This window comes from Chinchilla lanigera, unplaced genomic scaffold, assembly GCF_000276665.1.
Source record: "Chinchilla lanigera isolate Chin_1 unplaced genomic scaffold, ChiLan1.0 scaffold00012, whole genome shotgun sequence".
Taxonomy (NCBI): Eukaryota; Metazoa; Chordata; class Mammalia; order Rodentia; family Chinchillidae; genus Chinchilla; species Chinchilla lanigera.
In genome coordinates, this window is record NW_004955413.1 from 29,857,135 (window position 1) to 29,876,263 (window position 19,129).

General features: G+C 56.4%; 1 protein-coding gene across 1 annotated transcript in view; it reads left to right on the plus strand.

Moving 5' to 3' along the window:
- Positions 1-19,129, plus strand: part of Fbln1 (fibulin 1) — a gene marked incomplete at its 5' end in the record, with an annotated part of 74,180 nt that overhangs the window by 20,001 nt on the left and 35,050 nt on the right. Inside the window, 11 exon segments of the mRNA XM_005379491.2 lie at positions 330-501; positions 2,537-2,596; positions 3,681-3,782; positions 4,125-4,262; positions 5,331-5,468; positions 9,396-9,539; positions 10,344-10,472; positions 11,193-11,318; positions 13,225-13,344; positions 14,922-15,053; positions 17,440-17,563. Coding sequence (XP_005379548.1) covers positions 330-501; positions 2,537-2,596; positions 3,681-3,782; positions 4,125-4,262; positions 5,331-5,468; positions 9,396-9,539; positions 10,344-10,472; positions 11,193-11,318; positions 13,225-13,344; positions 14,922-15,053; positions 17,440-17,563 — 1,385 coding nt within the window.

Sequence of the window (19,129 nt, forward strand, 5' to 3'; positions counted from 1 at the left end):
CTTCTCAGGCTATAGTGGAGAAGAACAGACCCTTTGGAGAAGGACTTCTGGGTCACCCTCCTTCCTGGAGGTGCAAGGATTTGGGGAGCAGACCTGCGAGGGGGTGGGGAGAGGAGGTGCCAGGACCTGGGGATTCCTTGCCAAACCCCCGGCCTGGGGGGCTTGGGGAGTTACGCATCTGTGCTGCTTGCTGCTGACGTCGAGCTGCAGTGGCTGAGCACCTGTCAGACCCGCACCCCTCTGGCCAGGGCCCATGGACGGGAAGCATCAGGGAGGCTGTGGGGTCCACTCAGCCCCTGGGCGCCAACCTGAGTCTGCCTTGTCCACAGAGGTGCTGCCATTGCTGCCTGCTGGGCCGCGCAGCCCAGGCTCAGGCCCAGAGCTGCGAGCCAAGCCTCATGCTGGGCTACCAGTGTGGGCTGGTGTTCCGCGCCTGCTGCGTCCGGGGCCAGGAGAGCACGGACTTAGCCCCCGGGGACGTCGGGGACTCCCAGGAAAACGGTAACTCGGCCTTCCTCTTGGGCAGCATAGTAGTCAGCCTTCTCCAGGATGTGTGTCTATCCCTGTGCATGGGTGTTAGTATATGCATACTTTTATGTGTGTGTATATACACTTGTGTGTAAATTTGTGCGTTTGTGTGTATACCTGTGTATGTTTGTGTGCACATGTACATGAATGTATGCATACCTTCATGCATGTGCACTTTTGTGTACATTTGTGTATGTGTGTATGCATTTGTGTGTATGTACATTAGTGTATGTATCAGGTTAATATTTTCCCTTAGTTATCGTGGACTGATCAGGTCCACAGTCTCCCAAGCGAGTGTACAGGGAAGGCTAAATAAAAGAGACAAAAGGAATGAATGATTTCAGGGCTCCAAAAGCATCAAAACCCTCTCACAGAATTCGAGATTCTCTAGGGGCTAAGACCAAGATCTTCTGTGGGCGGCCGTATTTATTTAGTTCTCAAAACAAGGAAGGGGAATATTCAAGAAGGGCGGGAACCGCCCCAGAACTTCTCCAAGTTATGTTAACTTAGGAGAGCTATGTTAACTCCAGGAAGGTCTCCACCCAGGAGTGAGATGCCTGCAACCATAGACTTTATCTAGTTAATAGAGGTTGGAGCCAGGTGTCCTTGGCTGTGACCTTGTCTTACCCTTTGAGGCTTCACGGCGTCACTCACCATTACAGGCCTCAGTAGGGACCAGTGACTCACAGAGGTTCACTTGCTTTGTATCTGCTGCCCATCTCCAGACAAGGGGCTTAGGCCTTGGACAGACTCACAAGTAAACATGGAAAAAGCCAGTTGGTTAATTTAAGTCCTGCTCAGAGCTGCTTCGTAGTGGTCTCCATCACCTTTGTGTGTGTATATACATTTGTGTGTATACCTTTGTGTGTGTACGTTTGTGTATGTACGTTTGTGTATGTATTTATGTGTCTACATTTGTGTGTATATACTTTTGTATTTGTACATGTTTGTGTGTGTGTATATACGTGTGTGTTCATTGGTGTGTACATTTGTGTATGTGTATATGTACATTTGTGTGTGTGCCTTGGTGTGTGTGCACACATGGCTGGCTCTCCCTATCCATGGTTGTCATAGCCATGGGTTCAGCACCCACGCATTGAAAATGTTGGGGGGAAAGTGCATCTGCGCAGAGTGAATGCGTGCAGATATTTTCCCTGGTGGTTACTCTCTAAACAGCATGGAGTGCCACCTGTGTGCCTGGGATTTGCATTGCATTTGCAGTAGGAGTGCTGTAGGGTGACTGAAAGCATGAGAGGGGGTGCACACAGGTTATGCAAGCATTTTGGATTTTTCTACAAGGCCGTGAGCAGCCCTGGGCTTTGGTGTCCTGGACGGAGGCATACACGTAGGGACGGTTTGTTTTCTTTTTTTCCCGGTACCAGGACTTGAACTCAGGACTTTGTACTTGCCAGGCAGGCACTGTGCCACTGAGCTAAACCCCCAGCCCCTGTAGGGACAGTTTTATTTTAAGGAATTGCCTCATATGGCTGGGGGGACTTTGGGCTGGAGACTCAGGGACAAGCTATTGTTGCATAAGCTGCCGAGCCCCCTTTCCTTGGGGGCGGTCAGGATCTTAGGGCTTTCAACTGATTGGCTGAGGCCCACCCACATGATGGAGGGACACCTGCTTGACTCTCCATCCATCAACTTACCTATTAATATCTTGTCTGGAAGAAATACATCACAGACACATCCCGATGAGGGTTTGGGCATTTACTAAAATATTCTAGTAATTTGGACAATATCACACAGCTGGCCTGAAGTTCATGATTACAGGCTGTTATGCCTGAGCCCTTTTATTGTAATGGATCTTCGAGAGATCCAGCTAGCTTTATGACTAAAAGTCCATTTTTCACAAGGACAAAATGAATACTTCGCTGTTTTTGAGATTTACAAGCGGGCATTCATTCCTGCCTGGTACTGGTGAGAAGAGGGAGTGCCTGGCTTCTCTGAAATCAGATAGGACAGTGTTTGCATCATCTGGCCCTGATCTCTCTGCTCTCCTTAGCTAAGATTCCTGCGGCTGAGGAGGAGCAGGAAGACCCCTACCTGAATGACCGCTGTCGAGGTGAGACCTCGGGGCCCGGAGCCCTCAGTGGTGAATCAAACACAGGACCTGGAGCCGAGGGGGCTGCGGAGGAGGCCGAGGTGCAAGCGGTGTGAAAAGGCCCCCAGCCAGCTGCAGCTGAAGCTGCTGTGCACACAGACTCGGGATGATGACCGCCCACTTCCCCCAGCCTGGAGCCCACTGGGTGTTTCTTGGTTAGGGTCCCTGGAGGCCAGCGCAGGATGCCCTCCAAACATTCACACTTCTCCCAAGGAGACTTTGCAATCTTAAAGTTGGCAGGGCTTTGCAGGATTGTGTGTCCCGTGCTGAGGCTTGGTTTCTCCCTCGTGAATGTCTGGCCCAGGTGGACTGGCAGCCTATGCCCCAGCTTTACCTGCTGCTCATGCTGTGGCTGGGGCTGCTAACTGGGGAGCCCGCCAAGTCACAGAATGATGTGGTCAGTGCATGGGAACTGCGGGCACCGAGGTCAGGAGGGAGGGACCGAGAGGCCCAGAAAGCCTGGGCACCCTCCCCGGGGGCCATGGGAAGGTCCTCCCGGGAGAGGGACAGCTGCTTCAAGACAGATAAGGAGGGATTAGCTAGGACAGCAGAGCAGTGGCCAGTGCGGGGCCTGAGGCCAGGGCTGGAGAGCAGCAGCGTGGGAGAGGGTGGAGGAACTGAGACTAGCAGGAGAAGCAGGCGGCGTCCCACAGACCCTTTGTACTCTGAGCACCTCTTGGGCTGCCCGTCGGGGAGTGTGGTATGCAAGGATGGAAGCAGAGCTCCTTAGAGAAACCAGGCGGGTAGAGGTTGCAGCCACAGTGAAGCGGGGTTGGGGTGGGGGGTGGTAGCTGGCATGGGGCAGTGGGGCTGGCCTGAGAGCTGCGCAGGGTGGCAGGTAGATGAAGCCTGTCCAGAGCCTGGCCTCCCCCGGGGAACCTGCTACTTGCTTTCCAGCATCACTATAGCACCACATTGTCAGGGCCGCCAGAGCCAGAGTAGGGGTCTCCCTGGGTCAGCTTTCTCCGAGCCCACCCCAGCAGTCCTGGGGAAGCCGAAGGCTGCCCAGCGCTCCATCCTGGCTCCAGCCCCTCTCTGATTCCAGGCGGCGGGCCTTGCAAGCAGCAGTGTCGTGACACGGGGGCCGAGGTGGTCTGCTCGTGCTTCGTGGGCTATCAGCTGATGTCCGACGGCGTCTCTTGCGAAGGTAAAGTCCCTGGGAAGGTGGCTGCCCTCGAGAGCCCCTGGAGGTCTGAGTGGGGCTGTGCCAGGGGCACCGGCAGGGGGAGAGCAGCCTGGGCCAGGCTGCCCCACACCCTGGAGTCCGCAGCGCAGTGGACGCTGGGCAAGGAGGGAAGCACGGGTTTGCTGTGGTGATGGGCACCCAGATCCCTCTCCAGGGCACGGCCCTAGCTGGGACTCAGTTCGGTTTGAGGGGACAGCTTGGTAGATGCGGGAAAGCAGTTCCGCGTGGCTCGGGAGCGTTCCTTCCGACAGAGTGTAAGGATCTGCTGTTCTTGCTGGTCACCCTGTCACCTTAATTTCCTAGACGTCAATGAATGCATCACAGGCAGCCACAGCTGCCGGCTTGGAGAGAGCTGCATCAATACCGTGGGCTCTTTCCGCTGCCAGCGAGAGAGCAGCTGCGGCACTGGCTATGAGCTCACGGAGGACAATGACTGCAAAGGTACAGCACGCGTGGCGTGTGCTCGGCCCCAGGTGTGGGTGTGGTGCTGCCCCCGTGTGGCCGCCTGAGCCAGATCTGTGATTAGCAGGGCTGTCCCTCCTCGTTCGTGGTAATGGCATTTTTGGGTCTAAAGGCTCAGTGCCTGATCGTTTAAATCACATCAGGGATGAACTTCAGGTGCTCGCAGATGCTTGCTACACAAACAGACACAGAGGTCTCCGAGAAGCACAACTGTTTCTGCACAACAGCTGCTTTCCCTCTGATCCCAAGCTTCCTTAAAGTTCAAAGCATATCCCCTTCCGATGCATAAAAGCGTGACGTTTCTGGCTGCTGGCCTTTCCTCCGCCAAGCCCTAGCTTTGTTATTTGGCAGATGAAGCTCTGAGGAGGACCTTTCAGAACATAGTTTTCTGCACAGGGCTTCAAGCCATTCAGAATAAAACCACTTGTATAAAAATCTTGATGTTGAATCATGAGATTGACTCAAAACCAAGGCACACCCTCCCGACATCTGGCAGCCTTTGAGCAAGTTCAGGCCACCCCAGCCCTGTACACAGCCAGGGCCTTTGGACCCCAAAGCTCGAGGCCCATCCAGGCACATCTGGATGTCTGGCAGCTGTGACCTTCGAGGCCAGGCAGCCGACTGTGTCCTACCCTGATGTAACCATTGCTCATATCTGGAATATTCTGCAGACTTCAGAATGGATATGAGTATAAAAATTATGTTTATCACCACCAAGATAACTGCTTTCTGATCTAAACTAAACACACGCTCTGTCCGAATGAATAATATTAGATACATCAGCCAGGAAAATGCCTGGGTTACTTATTGCATAACAGAAAGCTTGCCTCGTAAGAGTCTCTCGGGGGAGGAGGGAAGATAGCATTTTAGGTCTTTGGCAACTGGGGCATGGTTTGGCTGTGCCCGCCGTGGAGTGCTTTGGGTTACAGTCTGGGTAATGAGCACTTTTTTTTTTTTTTAACAAAGCCTGTCTTGTGATGTTAAAGTGTTGTGAGCTGTTTCTGGCGGTACTCTTGCTAACAATCTCCTTTTTTTATGATGCACCAGATATTGACGAGTGTGAGAATGGTATTCATAACTGCCCCCCCGATTTTATCTGTCAGAATACTCTGGGATCCTTCCGTTGCAGACCCAAGCTGCACTGCAAGAGCGGCTTTATACAAGATGCTCTAGGCAGCTGTATTGGTAAGACACGCTGCCTATGACAGGGGACACCAGGCAGGGGAACCACCCAGCCCTGGCCGAGCCTTGGCGTCTGAGGGCCTGCATGGAGTTTAGATGGTGGGTTAGCAAGTGTTTTCTGTAAAGGGGCAGGCAGCAGACGTGTTAGACATCATGGGCCATATGGTCTCTGTCATGGTGATCTCTGCTGTCCAGCTCTGAGCCACAGACTATATGCAGATGGGCAGGTCTGTGTTCCAGTAAAACTTTATTTATAAAAACTGGTGGCAGGCTGGGTTTAGCCCGTGGGTAGTAGTTTGCTGACCTCTGTTTTAAATGAAAGCTAACCTCTCTTTTAGATGGGTTTTGCGGTCAGACATCCGGTATTAGACAGAGTGGCCTGAGAACCTTGCCTTCCTTCCTCTGAGCCTCAGTCTCCGCCCCTCTAAAAGGGTGTCACAGGGTGCCTGGCTCTTGGGCTACAGACCAGGACCGCGGGTGCTTTTGAAGTGATTGGGCCATAGGAGGTGTTCAGTAAGTGCCCGCTCCCTGCCGCAGCCATGGTGTCTGTTGAAGCTTGTTTTACAGAAATGCTAGGTGTTAGCGATGGGACTCAGAGAGACAGATGGTGGCCCCGTGGTGTGAATGTGCTGAATGCCACTGAACTGTGCACATTTATTTATTCACCTCACCACAACCAAAAATACTGTTGATATCAGAGAAAGACCAGTGTGAAAGGACAGAAAATCCTATGTGAACTTCCTATGAAAACAGGAAGCCTGGGTGGGACAGGTCAAGCTGGAAGAAAAGAACCATGTGGGATGGGACCCACAGGTACGTTGTCCACAGGGCAGGTGGTGACTGCTTCTCCAGGCGTCGCCCAGGGAAACCACCTGGCTCCATCCCTGTTTGCCTTGAGGTCACAGAGCTTTTCTGACCTAGCTGCAGGTAGCACTAGTCCGAGCCCCGCCCACCTGAGGTGGCCACATCCCACTTTGCCTAAAAAGGCCGGCACCACTGTGCCAGTTTCTGTCTTACTGCTGCCCTGACTTTTCTTAGATCAGCCTCTGCTGATCTTTTGTCCGCAGTGGGATGAGATTGCAAGCTCCTTCCTCTTCCCCTTATTTTCACCACCCCAAGATTTTGAAAGGCAAAGGAACACCAACCCTTGGGACAGGAACCTGAAGCTGGCCCCTCACCAGCCTCCTGCCAATGCGACAGTTGTCACTCAGCATGAGGGACAGTGACCTGGAAGGCTACCAGCTCTGAGGGGCCAGGAGAGAGGAGGGTCAGACTTGCATCCTGCTCGCAGGGGCTCCGCGGAGGGGGCTGCCTGGGCTGAGGATGGAAACCCTGACTGCTGGCAGAGTCAGCCTGATTTGCTGCCAGAAAAGCCTTTGCAAGCCTCAGCAGAGCCTGGTGTCTCCAGGGTGTGGTGCTAGGCAGGGGCCGAGGCGCAGCAGCAGGGGAAAGAAGGGACTGTCCCTCTCTGCACCCCCAGACTGGGGAAGAGCCTGCGCCTGGGTGGTGGGGACCCCCGAGGCTGCCTGAAGCCCGGCCTGGTGGCTCTCGGTTCCCCTGTGATGTCCCTCAGGATCCGCAGTGACAGCATCACAAGCCAGACACTCGACTCTCAGGTCTCTGTAGCTCATTGCCCCGGGAGTGTGAGCGCCATCACCTCCACCTCCTCACATCAACCTCAGGGTCTGTTCTTTCAAAAAGTTACCTTTTTATTGCACACGTCCCATTCGTCTTCATTTACAAAGAAGCAAACAAAACTGAAGCGTGGAAAAGAAGCGCTCTGCCCCGTCCCGTCCCGCCCCAGCCGGGCAGGTCTGTGCGTCCTCCTGGGTTCTTCCCCCATGCAGGTGTTTTGTTTTATGAAAACAGGACCAGACTGTTCTGCCACTTGCTCACTTCCCCACTTGACAGTGTATTGAGGAGTCATTTTATGTCAGCACTTTTACTCGTCTTTAAAATCATAGCTGCATCAGCAGAAATGCTTCTCTGGAGAGAGGGAGAGCACAGCAGCAGAAGGGGGCGCTGCAGGCTGCTGTGGCCCTCATCCATCCCTCTAGTGCACCCAGCCTGAGCCCTTCGCCCCAGCCCCGGAGCACCCCCAGGGGGCCCCGCCCCACCAAGCAGCCTGTAGTAGAAGAGCCCTCTCCCTGCACAGGAGCCGCAGGCGGGCAGGGTTATCAAATGCAGGGCCCGGGCACCTTGAGGCTGCTCACCAAGGGCCTTGAGAGTCTCCCCTCTTTGCTGGGCTTTCCTTGGTTTTTCTTCTTGACTCCTCTCCCCTGCCTTCCTTCTTCCCTGTGTCAGGGAGACAGGGCCCGAGCCGGCTTCCCACGTGAGGGCAGGCGCGTGTGTCTTGGCTGCTCAAAGGTCCTGGGCCAGCGGAGGGTTCTGTGGGGTCTCAAGGCACCTGGGAAATGGGGAGCTTGACGGCTGGCCTGCCCAGGAATCCCTGCGAGAGAAGGACCTTGTACTCTGCCCTGGCTTCCCAAACTCATGGACCTTTTGTTTTATATTGATTGGTTCTTCGCTTAGTCGCTCTCCAGTTCACTTTTTGGTTCACTCATTCTTTCTATCATTGTGTCATGGAGCTCGCAGCCAAGGGACCCCTGTTTGTGGCACACTCGGTGTCTCCAGGGGCACCAGTGTCCCATGGAACAGTTTGAAAATGCAGATTTAAGGGGAGCTCACAAACCTTTGAAGAAAGCCGTGATCACTTTACAAAGTGCCGCATCTGTTCTCAACACCAGGCCAGGCCACTGGACTCTTTCTGTAAAGGGCTATTGAGAATAAACACCAGCATTTCCAGTGGGTATATTGTGAGAACAGCCATAGACCACACGTAAAGGAATAGGCCTGGCTGTGTGCCAGTAAAACTTTATTTACAAACACAAGTGGAGGGCCACCGTTGGTGACCCTGCTGTAAGGGATGCCACATTGGCTGTGCTGTGTTACCCTGACTTGCCTGTGATCCTGGGGAGTCACTTAGTCTCCCTGGGTTCTGGTTTGCTGGTGTCATGCAGACACCAGCACTGGCCTGGTGGAACTTAGCTATGGTGGTATAGCAGTAGAGGACAGGGGAGCTTTTATAAGCTGAAGGGCTCTGCTGCCGGTGTGAGTGTCGGTGTGGCCCTGGGGATGGCAGAGAGGCAGCGCTGACTCCATCTTTTGTCGGGGAGCCTGGCCAGGACCAACCCCTTTCTAACTTAAGCTCTTTAAGCTCGAGGTCTCCTACCATCAGTGTCGTCTTGTCCCCCACCCAAGCCTGGGGACCATCTGAACTAGGAGGGCCTTGAAGGGGACTTGGCATAGCACAGGTGCTTTTAGAAGACCTCCTCTAGGAGGGGCCTGCTCTGTGTCTTTCTGCATGGAACTTGAGCATAAGGAGCAATCCCATGTTTTTTTTATGGGTCCACACTCCCGTTTGTCTGCCGTAGGAGGATGTCCCCTGGCCCCCACATTGAGACATGGGGACCCCTGCAGGGAGTTCAACCCCCTGGCCTGAGTCAGCACAGGGCCCATGGACAGATGGGGAGCAGGGGAGAGGAGGAAGTGTCTTGTGGATGTGGCCGCCAGGCAGACGGGGACGGGGCCCTGAGTGGCCGACCCAGGAGCTGTGGCTGTGCCGCTAGGGTGCAGGGGACAGGGAAGGGCTCGCCCCCTGCGTGGGCCTCGCGGGCACAGGAAGGCCAGCAGGCAGCTCTGGTTGGTGCAGCAAGGATGGGTGCCTCGGAGGCTCAGAGGCAGGAAGAAGGCCCGGGCAGGGACATTTGAGGCTCTGTGTGTTGGCAGAGCTTGGGGCCAACCCGGAGGCCCCCACCTAGTTCAGGGTTATGGTTTTGCAGAGGAAAGAAGTGGTTTCTTTAGAGATCCGGTTGCTGGGTTCCTGGCTTCCCCCACGTTTAACCACAGCTCCCCCTCTTCCCCTCGCAGATATCAATGAGTGTTTAAGTATCAGTGCCCCGTGCCCTGTCGGGCAGACGTGCATCAATACGGAGGGCTCCTACACGTGCCAGAAGAACGTGCCCAACTGTGGCCGTGGCTATCATCTCAACGAGGAGGGGACTCGTTGTGTTGGTTGGTATCAACAAGGGAAATTGATCTGAAGTTGATTTCGCTATCTGCTCCAACACACACCCGCCCTTCTCTAGGAGAGAAATTGTGTCCCCACAGCAAAGCCATTTCTGTCCATCTCTCTTTTTTTTGTTTTTTTTTTTGTCTTTTTGAGACAGGGTCTCGCTATGCAGTTCATGCTGGCCTTGAGCTCACTTTGTAGCCTAGGCTGGTCTTGAACTCACAACAATCCTCCTGCCTCAGCCTCCCGAGTGCTGGGATTACTGGCGTGCGCCACCACGCCTGGCCCAAAGAAATGATTGATTTTTTTGGTACCAGGAATCGAGTCCTGCCTGTACTATTGCAGTAACGCACCAGCCCATCTGTCCTATGGCAACAAAGGACGGGTGTTGACAATCCAGTCTTGTTGAGTGGCCCCAACTTCACAGTCTGTCATCTACATGGGACGGTCCCCAAACTACACTGGTTTTGCTGTCAGTCCTCTGCCCACCTGGTCTGTGTTCCTTGGTACCTGGGGCCGGTGGCAGCCCAGATCCCTGCCAGGGAAGGTACCTTCCTCCCCAGCACTCCCAGGACATGGCCAGCATTGCTCCCCACATCCCCTGGCATAAGGTCACTGCTGGCCACCAAAGAGGTCTCTCTGGGGTGGTGCTACGTGCCCCACACGGCGTGGCGCAGGGAGGGGACCCTGTGGAGGTCGGGGCAGGTGCCACTGCCTCAGCACTGCACATCTGAGCTTGCTCCCCGGAGCTGGGGCAGGGACAGGCCCCTAGAGCTTCCTCAGTGCATTTTCTTTCTCCTTTCAAGACTTGGACGAGTGTGCGCCCCCTGCCGAACCCTGCGGGCCGGGGCACCGCTGCCTCAACTCCCCGGGCAGCTTCCGCTGCGACTGCAAGGCTGGGTACTACTTCGACGGCATCAGCAGGACGTGTGTGGGTACGCGGTGGCTTTCGAGCCCGGGGGACCTGGACTGACCACGGCCCGATTCTCATCTCAGTCCCGAGTGCAGGCAGTCAGGAGAACCCCCCTGCTGCCTCTCTGCTGCCACAGGCAGCCGCAGCCGGGCCCTGGTGTGAGCCTGTTTCCCGCCTGTGGGGAGGGGGCTCTGCCCGAGCATCTGAGACGCGAGGTCTCCAAATGGCAAAAGAGTTAATAACTAGGCGTGGTGGTGCGCGTCTATAATCCCAGCTACTCAGAAGGTTGAGGCAGGAGGATCTCAAAATAAAAAGTCCTGCGGCTGTAGCTCAGTGCTAGAGAACTTGCCCAGCATGTGTGAGGCTGTAGGCTCAGTCCCCAGTACTGCACAAAGAACAGTGTTAGTGGTTTCTCAACGCTGTATTGGACTTCAGAGCCACAGCAGGGTGGGTGGGGAGCCAGCGCAGGGAGAGCCAGGCATGAGCAGTGGCTCAGACCCCGGCCAGCCTGCTCTGCTTTCACCAAACCAGGGCGCTCCCGCCGATGTCCCCTGCCAGGTCTCGTGGCCCTGCCTCATGGGCACAGGCTAGAGGGCAGCACAGGACACTGTCACATGGCCAGGCGTGTATGGGGACAAGTCACTCTTCCTCTTGTCTGAGGAGCGAAGCTGAGGAGACGGGGGAGGGTGGGGCGCGGCTCGGTGGTGCGGGAGGTGCTCTGAGCCGTGTCCCTCTGCTCCAGACATCAACGAATGCCAGCGCTACCCCGGGCGCCTGTGCGGCCACAAGTGTGAGAACACGCCGGGCTCCTACCACTGCAGCTGCTCTGTGGGCTTCCGGCTGTCCGTGGACGGCCGGTCCTGTGAAGGTGAGCGGCGGGGGAGGTGGGGGTCAGGGGAGACCCCTCTCCGCAGGCCCATAGGGGCTGCCAGGGCTGTTTCCCAGCTCACATTAAATGGCCTGCTAGTGAGGGACAGGTCTGTAAAAGGAGGCTTTCTGTGGACTGGCCCACACCCGGGTTGCTCCTGATAACACGGCCTCGCGTGGGTTATGAGGCTGAGGCTGTGACCTTGGCAACCTTGGGGACCACTGACCTCAGTTCCTCAGTGTCCTCACGGCAAGCGTGGCTTGCTGTGTCAAAGGGAGACTGAGGCCTGCTCTTGTCGCGGAAGCGTGACCGAGTTTGTTCGGGCCCAGCAGCCTGTGAGGAGGCCGGGGTGTGAACTGGAGTCAAGTCCGGCGAGGCCCCAGGTGGTGGCTTTGCAGATGCTGGACACGGCGGCAGTGTGGACACCAGGCACAGGCACGGTCACTGGCTGCTGTGGCTGCTCCCTGGGCCTTTTGGACTTTGGGTACATCCCCTCCCAGAGACCGGGAGGTGGCTCTGGCCTTCCTCATGGTGACATTCTGAGTAGGTTGCATCTTGCACGGGCACAGGCTGGCACTTTGGATGAGCCTTGGCAGACCCCAGTTGCCCTCACATCCCGTCCATGCTGGTGCTGTGCCCAGGGGACAGGCTCAAAACACAGCAGGCCTTTGACCTTTGGATGGTGGAGCCTTGCCGGTGATCCAGCCACAGGTGGGCTGTGCCGGCGGTGCCTGCTGGGCCTCAGCTGCCCTGGCTGGTGGTGGCGTGATGAGTCTTGGGTCCTGGGCTGCCTTGGGGGCTCTGAGGTGTGTTCCCACACCAGATTCAACAAGCGTGTTTGACAAGGGACGAGATCCCCACACTGAGAGCGTCTGGGTCTGGGTTAGTTCTGCCATTTGTACGGCCGTTCGTGAAGAAGTAACTCACATTTGCTGGCGATTTGCAGAACACTGATATTCACTGTTAAACCAGTCCCGGCCTGTGCTTTCCTCGGCCGCTCGCGTTCGTACCTGTGGACACTGTGAGGGCTGGCTGGGCGGGCCGTGTCCCTCCAGTAAGCATTTATGAAGCGCCTGCCCTGGGTGTGTAGCAGTACTCAGTTCTCATTCCCTAGTGTGTCTAGTATGTGACGGGAACCACACTGGGCACAGGTGCACAGGGGGACCAGGACAGCAGTGGGTGTCCCCCCTGCCCTGCTAAGAAGGAGCAGTGCTAATGGGAGAAGAGCCTGGGCCCAGAAGTGGCAAGCTTTCTCTGTGCGAGCTCACAGGGACTGTTAGCCTTTCTGACACTCTGTTGATACTACACCCAGCTGTGGTAGGACAAAAGCAGCCATACGCCATGGCAAAAGAATGTGCATGAATGTGTTCCAATAAAACTTTATTTATAAAAAACAAGTGGTGGGCCGCATTTGGCCCATTGTGGACTGACCTTCTCTCTAGGCAAAGAGGATTGGTGAACTGCTGCCCAGAGCTGCTAAGGGGCCTCCTGAGGTCAGCGCATCAGTATTGTCCCATAGGCCAGGTCATGAGCTGTCATCTGTGCAAGGTGACATCTAGGAAGTAAAGCCGAGAGGGCAGGAACAGATTGCTATGGAGAACTGGAACAGACCCTGGTGCCCTGTGGGGCTGGGTCAGAGAGAGCTAAGCTGGAAGCCGGAGATGGTGCAGCTTGTGGCAGGGACAGAGATATTCCACATTCACCAGCCACGAGGGCTGGAGTGGGGTCCTCTCTCACTTTGGGGTGCCCTGGCAGGTCCAGCCCTGCACCCCAAGACTTCTGCCTCTGCATGTGGGAGGTGGCGAGCAGGTTCTGTTTGCTATCCCCACCACCATGAACAAAGCCTGCTGGCGATGTGGAAGCCCCCCATGTCTGAACAGACGCCACCCCTGGCCCTGTCTTTCAGATGTCAATGAGTGCCTCAGCAGCCCCTGCAGCCAGGAATGCGCCAACGTCTATGGCTCCTACCAGTGCTACTGCCGCCGCGGCTACCAGCTCAGCGACCTGGACGGCGTCACCTGTGAAGGTGAGGGTGTCCCCCTGTTGCTGGGGAGGCCCTGGGCCGTGCCCACTTTGGCAACTGTGGACTGTGTTTCCAAATCCACAGCAAACAGCTGCCAGGTTCCTTGGCCCTGCGGGGTGGGCTGTTGCTTTGCCTGTGACTGGGATTTACTTGCGGACACTTCGCTTGCTTTGAGAGTGCCCTGCGGTAGTGGTGGTGGCCGCGGCTAAGCGGTGAGGAAGGTCTCCAGCCACCACATCCTACGTCCCAGCTCTGCCTCTGACCTCTGCAGAGCTCCTCCCTCTCCGGGTCCAGTCTGTGTCCCATCGCATGGGGCTATCCCCAGGCTGATGGAGGATTGAACTGGACGCTGGGTCAGTGGCATCGAGCTGCTTTGTTTTGTTGCTGCAGTGCTGGGCTTGGCACCCAGGGCCTTGCACAGGCTAGGTGCGCACTCACCATGAGCACCGCCCAGCCCCCGTAGGTGCCTACAGCACAGCCGGCATCGTGATTGTGACTACAGCCTAAGCAGCCCTAACTTAAAACTTCAAAATCTGAAATGCTCCAAAACTTTTTGAATGTCATCATGACACCCCACAAGTGGGAAATTCATGCCTGACCTCACGTGACAGGCTGCAGTCCAAACAGGTGCACAGAAAGTATCGTATAAAAATGCAGGCACCAGACGTCAGTGGTGGAGCTCTTGCCTAGCTTGTGCGAGGCCCTGGGCTCAAGACCCAGCTCTAGAAAAAAGGAAATTCCTGCAGGAAACAGCAGTGAATCGCTGTAAGTGGTGGTGGCATGAACCTGTCATCCCGGCACTCTGGGAGGCAGAGGCAGGAGGATAGAAAGTTCATGCCCTACCTGCCTGGACAACTAAAACACTTAGTGAGACCCTGCCTTACAATAAAAATTTTTAAAAGGGTTGGGGATATAGCTCAGTGTGAAGACCCTGGATTCAATCCCCAGTACCAGAAAAAACAAAGAATGCAGGAATACTACAAATACCACCTGTGTGGTGGTACACACTTGTAATCCCAGCACACAGGAGGCTGAGGCAGGAGGATCAGTGTGAGTTTGAGGCCAGCCTGAAGTGCATAGCAAGACCCTGTCTCATTTAAAAAACAAAACAAAACAACCAAACCATGTACACATATCTTCAGGCTACGTGTATGAGATGAATATGTAACATACATGAATTTTATGGTTAGATTTGAGTCCCATCCCTGTATATCCCTGTACATATGTACAGGCAAATATTCCAAAATGCAGAAAAAACAGAATCACTTCTGGTCCCAAGTATTTTGGCTGAGAGCCAGAGCCTGGGTTTTCCTGGGAGAGGCAGCTTTTCCTCCGCCACCCGCTCCGTCCTCCCCCTCCTCCTCCTTGCACGCGTCACACCGTGAACCCACTGTGTGGCCCAGGTTCACCCCATCCCTTGTCTGGGCCTCAGTTTCCTCCCGTGATCTGATGGCCTCCGAGGCTCCCCCAGCACCCTGCGCCCTGCCTGCATCCCCTCCCCACCCACCTCAGCCCCTGGGGGATGTTGAGGCCACGGCCACGGCCGAGGACAGACACTGAGGGTGGCTGTGCCCTTGCAGACATCGACGAGTGTGCCCTGCCCACTGGGGGCCACATCTGCTCCTACCGCTGCATCAACATCCCTGGAAGCTTCCAGTGCAGCTGCCCCTCCACCGGCTACCGGCTGGCACCCAACGGCCGCAACTGCCAAGGTGCGTGTGGGGGACCCTGGCTGCCCTGGCTTTCTTGGGCTCTGCAGTATCGGGGGCCCTGGCCAGGCTGGGAGAAGCTGATTCCCAGACCAGGGACATGCTAGACTCATACCCTGTGCCCCACACCTAGGCGCCCGTGCCCTTGTCCCTAGCACCTTGCCCACCCTTGAATAACAGGGCATGATAATAGTAGCTAGCATAAAGTGGGCGGGGGGGCGTCAGTGCCTGGAAGAACGCCCCCCCAGCATCATCGTGGCCGGGACAGCTCGTCCTTGACAAACTCTGGCGGGTGGCCAGGCCCTGGAGCAGTGCCGCGAGATGCTCCAGGGGGCCTCAGTCCAAAGCTGCCTGCCTGTGTCACAGGAAGGGCCGGCTGGGGTGCAGTATGCGGGGACCTGGGGGGCTGGAGCTGTGGACCCTTGTGTGGAGCTGGTGTCGGCTCCCACATGTGCTCCACGAGGGGGGCTATGGGATCCACAGTGGAGCCCCCTTTTTCTAAGAACTGGCTGGGGTCCTCCTATGCCCAGGACCATCCATTTGGTAGATGAGAGGGGTGCTTGTGAACGCATGCTCCTCATGGGGCTGTCCGTGTGGGCCCGTGAGTGTGATATCTGGCCGTGTGGAGGGCAGCGGATCCAAGGCAGCAGCGGCCATGGGTTCTGGGGAGGGAGCCGGAGCTGGCCCGGGACTGGACGGCATCCCTTTGTTTTGCTGTCCTCCTGGCTGGGCTCCCTCACCGCAGCCAGGGCCCCCGGCCAGAAGCAGCGAAAACACATTCCTGAGCCCAGGCCTTGGCGATCCAGGAGTGGTGTTTTTGCCACCAACCGTCAAGTGTTTGGCATCTCTCGACAGGGGCCGCCCGGGCTCTGTGACGTCCTGAGCCCACCACTGGGCTGCTCTGGAGCGTCTGGAGCGGGTCCTCACTGCCAGGGGTCTCACTGTGGAACCCTGAGCCCCAGAGCAGGAGTCGCAGGCCTGGTCCCCACCCAGCTCCAAAAGTCACCTCCCCTGTGACACAGGGCAAGACACTGCCCTGTAGGCTGTGACGTGGGGCTGGAGTTCCGCCCTTTCTTTTTTTTATTTGTATCCCCGCGCATCCGTTAACAGATGAGTGGGTAAAGCATGTGGTGTCTCCACACGGTGGGGCCCTGCTGCGCCACCAGGAAGGACGGACCTGAGTCATTCACAGACAGACGGATGCTCCTGGAGACCACAGAGTTGTGTGAAACAAACAGACACACAAGCTTAAGTGTCGCGTGGCTTCTCTTGTATGAGAAACGAAGGTGTAAATAAAGAGCAAAAGAAAAGCTAACAGGAAACGGGGAGATAGGTCTTTTGCAAAAAGGAAGAGGTTCTGCCCTTTCTTCCCCCCGGGTGTAACGCTTCCCGCATGAAATGAGGGTGTAGTGCCACAAGAGCTGCGGCGAGGTGCTGGGTCCTTAGTGCTCAGTGCTTGGGCTTCAGTCCCTGCCTCCCCTGACTTACGGGTGACCATGGCCAGGTCCCTTCACCTCTGGCTGTCGTTGAAAGGAGTCAGTCAGTCGGCATGCCGCCCGTGCGCGGGGCATCTTGTGTTTCCTCACAATGTTAACCGACGCGCTCCAGGGACGGAGAAGGAGAAGTTACTACTTCAGGAGCTGGGTGCCCTGTGACTGAAGGGGCTGGCCCTGGGCGCTGCTTCTGTGGAGGGCAAGGATGAGCCGAATGTCTTAGTTACCTTTCTCACTGCTGAGACAAAATGCCCAGCACCCACAAGTTAAAAGAGGAAAGGGTTATTCGACTCACAGTTTGTGGAGGAAGTTTCAGTCCGTAATCGCTTGGCTCCACGGCAGGGTGGCACATGGCAGAGGGGAAAGAGCTCATAGCAGGCAGAAGACAGAAGAGCAGCAAGGGAGGAGCACCCTTTTGTCTCATGCTGGCTACTCAGGGCGGGCAGCACTCACACCCTCAATCCCAGCGCCCTTGGTCCTGGCACTGCACCGTGGATCCATCCCAGCACCATGCCCTCTAGATCCAGCCATCTCTGAAGAAGCCCCACCTGTGACAGCATGAGGCTTTGCGGGGACATCTAGACACAAGCTGTACACTGACCCACCTGGCCTGGCAGAGGGAGGACCGGGCACCTGCCCACGAAGGGATGCCCATTGATCGATTGATTGATCAGTACATGTTTTCAATATACAATGAATACGTGCATTGTGAGGAGTAGGTGCCTATGCACATCACATCTTAATCCTTTTTATTTCCCCTTCCCTTCCTCTCCCTTCCCTCTCTGTCTATCCCTGGATTCCGTAACCATCTGCAAACCTCCCGTTTCCTCCCATCTACCTTTCAGCGTGCTCTTTCAATGATTATTTACACTCAGTTTCTCCTCTGTGTTCCAAAGATATCGATGAGTGCGTGACCGGCATCCACAACTGCTCTGTCAACGAGACCTGCTTCAACATCCAGGGCGGCTTCCGCTGCCTGGCCTTCGACTGCCCTGAGAACTACCGCCGCTCCGGAGACACGTAAGTCCTCGGCCGCCGCTGCTGCCGCCTGTCTGTGCCCGCCTTCCCTGGTGCTCACGACCTGGGGGGGCATTAAGCAGGTGCAGACTGTGCTGCACTCCCTAGGGTCCTCCAGGGTCGCCTGGCCTGCTTCTCAGGCCCCTGGAGGAGGGGGTGCTGGTCTCCAGAGCCAAGGGTGCAGCTGCAAATGTGTCTGGGGCTAGCGTGCAGGGTCTTAGGCCCTACCTGGGCCTTGTTGTGTCCTTGTGTGTACTTGAGCGAGCTTTCCCGGTCTCAGTTCCCCATTTGTAGATAACAAAACATGCTTTGCCTCAGGTGAGCAGGTATCAGTGAGTATAGGCCGAGAGCCAGGAGCCCAGGTGGCAGAGCCCCCTTCACGGCCCCAGCACTGCCCAAAAACCACATTCCATCCCCCCCGAGCCACTATGGGAACAGCACGGAAGATCTTGTGTCCTAAACCGGGACGATATGGACACATGCCACTGTCAGCTCACTCCCTCCCTGGTCACCAAGTGTCCTCGGTGTGTCCAGGAGCTCCTTCCAACTCAGCCACTCCCAGGTCACCTGACTCTGGACAGGTTCTGGGCTTCCAGGAGCCCCCTGTTCTCAGCTGTAAGATGGAGGGTGATGTCCTCTTGCATACCCCCCTAGGGTCCCTGTGACTGTGGGCAGAACGTTCTTCTGCTTGTTCTCCATGAAGCTCACCCAGGGCTCAGCCCCCGTGGAGTGGGCTGTGCAGCCCGAGCCATGCCACCCAGCCAGGATTGCTCACTGGGTGTTTGGCAGCCTCTGGCGTCCAGATGTGAGATGGAAGGCTGTGGAAAGGAAGGGCCTGGCCAGGCTATAGGATGGGTGAGCTTCCGGTCCTGGCCCTTCCATGTGCTGGGCCTTGAGTCCATCTCGGGGCCACCAGGGGCCCTTTCTGCATCTGTAAGGCGGCACCAATCTTACCCACACGGGTAAGATGATGCCGAAGCTGAGAGGTGCCAGCCCATCGGTGGTTAGAGAAGCAGCATGCGAGCTTTGCCCTGCTCCCGGCCAGCATGCGACCATGGCTGCGGCTAAGGCTCGGCCCTCAGACCAGACGATCAGAGGTGGCCTGGGAAGGGCGCGAGGTCATGGTGCTGTCCTGGGTATGATTTTCTCCTTTGTTGGCCCTGCAGTGGGGAGGCACAAGCCCGCCGGGCGCCATGGGGACTGAAACCTCTACCTGGGGCCCGTAGAAGGTTTTACCAGCCTGGTGGCCCTGGCCCAGTCAGGCGCTGCTCAGGACCGCAGGGGCACCCATTGACGTAGGAGGAGCCTTGACCACAGTTGCCGATGAGAAGGTAAAGCAAGAGCGCAGGACGCAGACCGAGGGGCCAGGCAAGGAGGAGCCAACCTTCCCTGGGCACCATGGACCCTCAGACTGGAGGTTTCTATTTCATAGCCCCTATTCCTCATCGACAAAACCCGCCTTCTCAAGGACATCCTATCTGACCTTCAGGAAGCAGCGTTTACAGTGTCAGGTTAGCGCTCAGGGAGGGTGATCCATTCCAAAGCCTCCCCAGGGAAGATGTGAAAGTT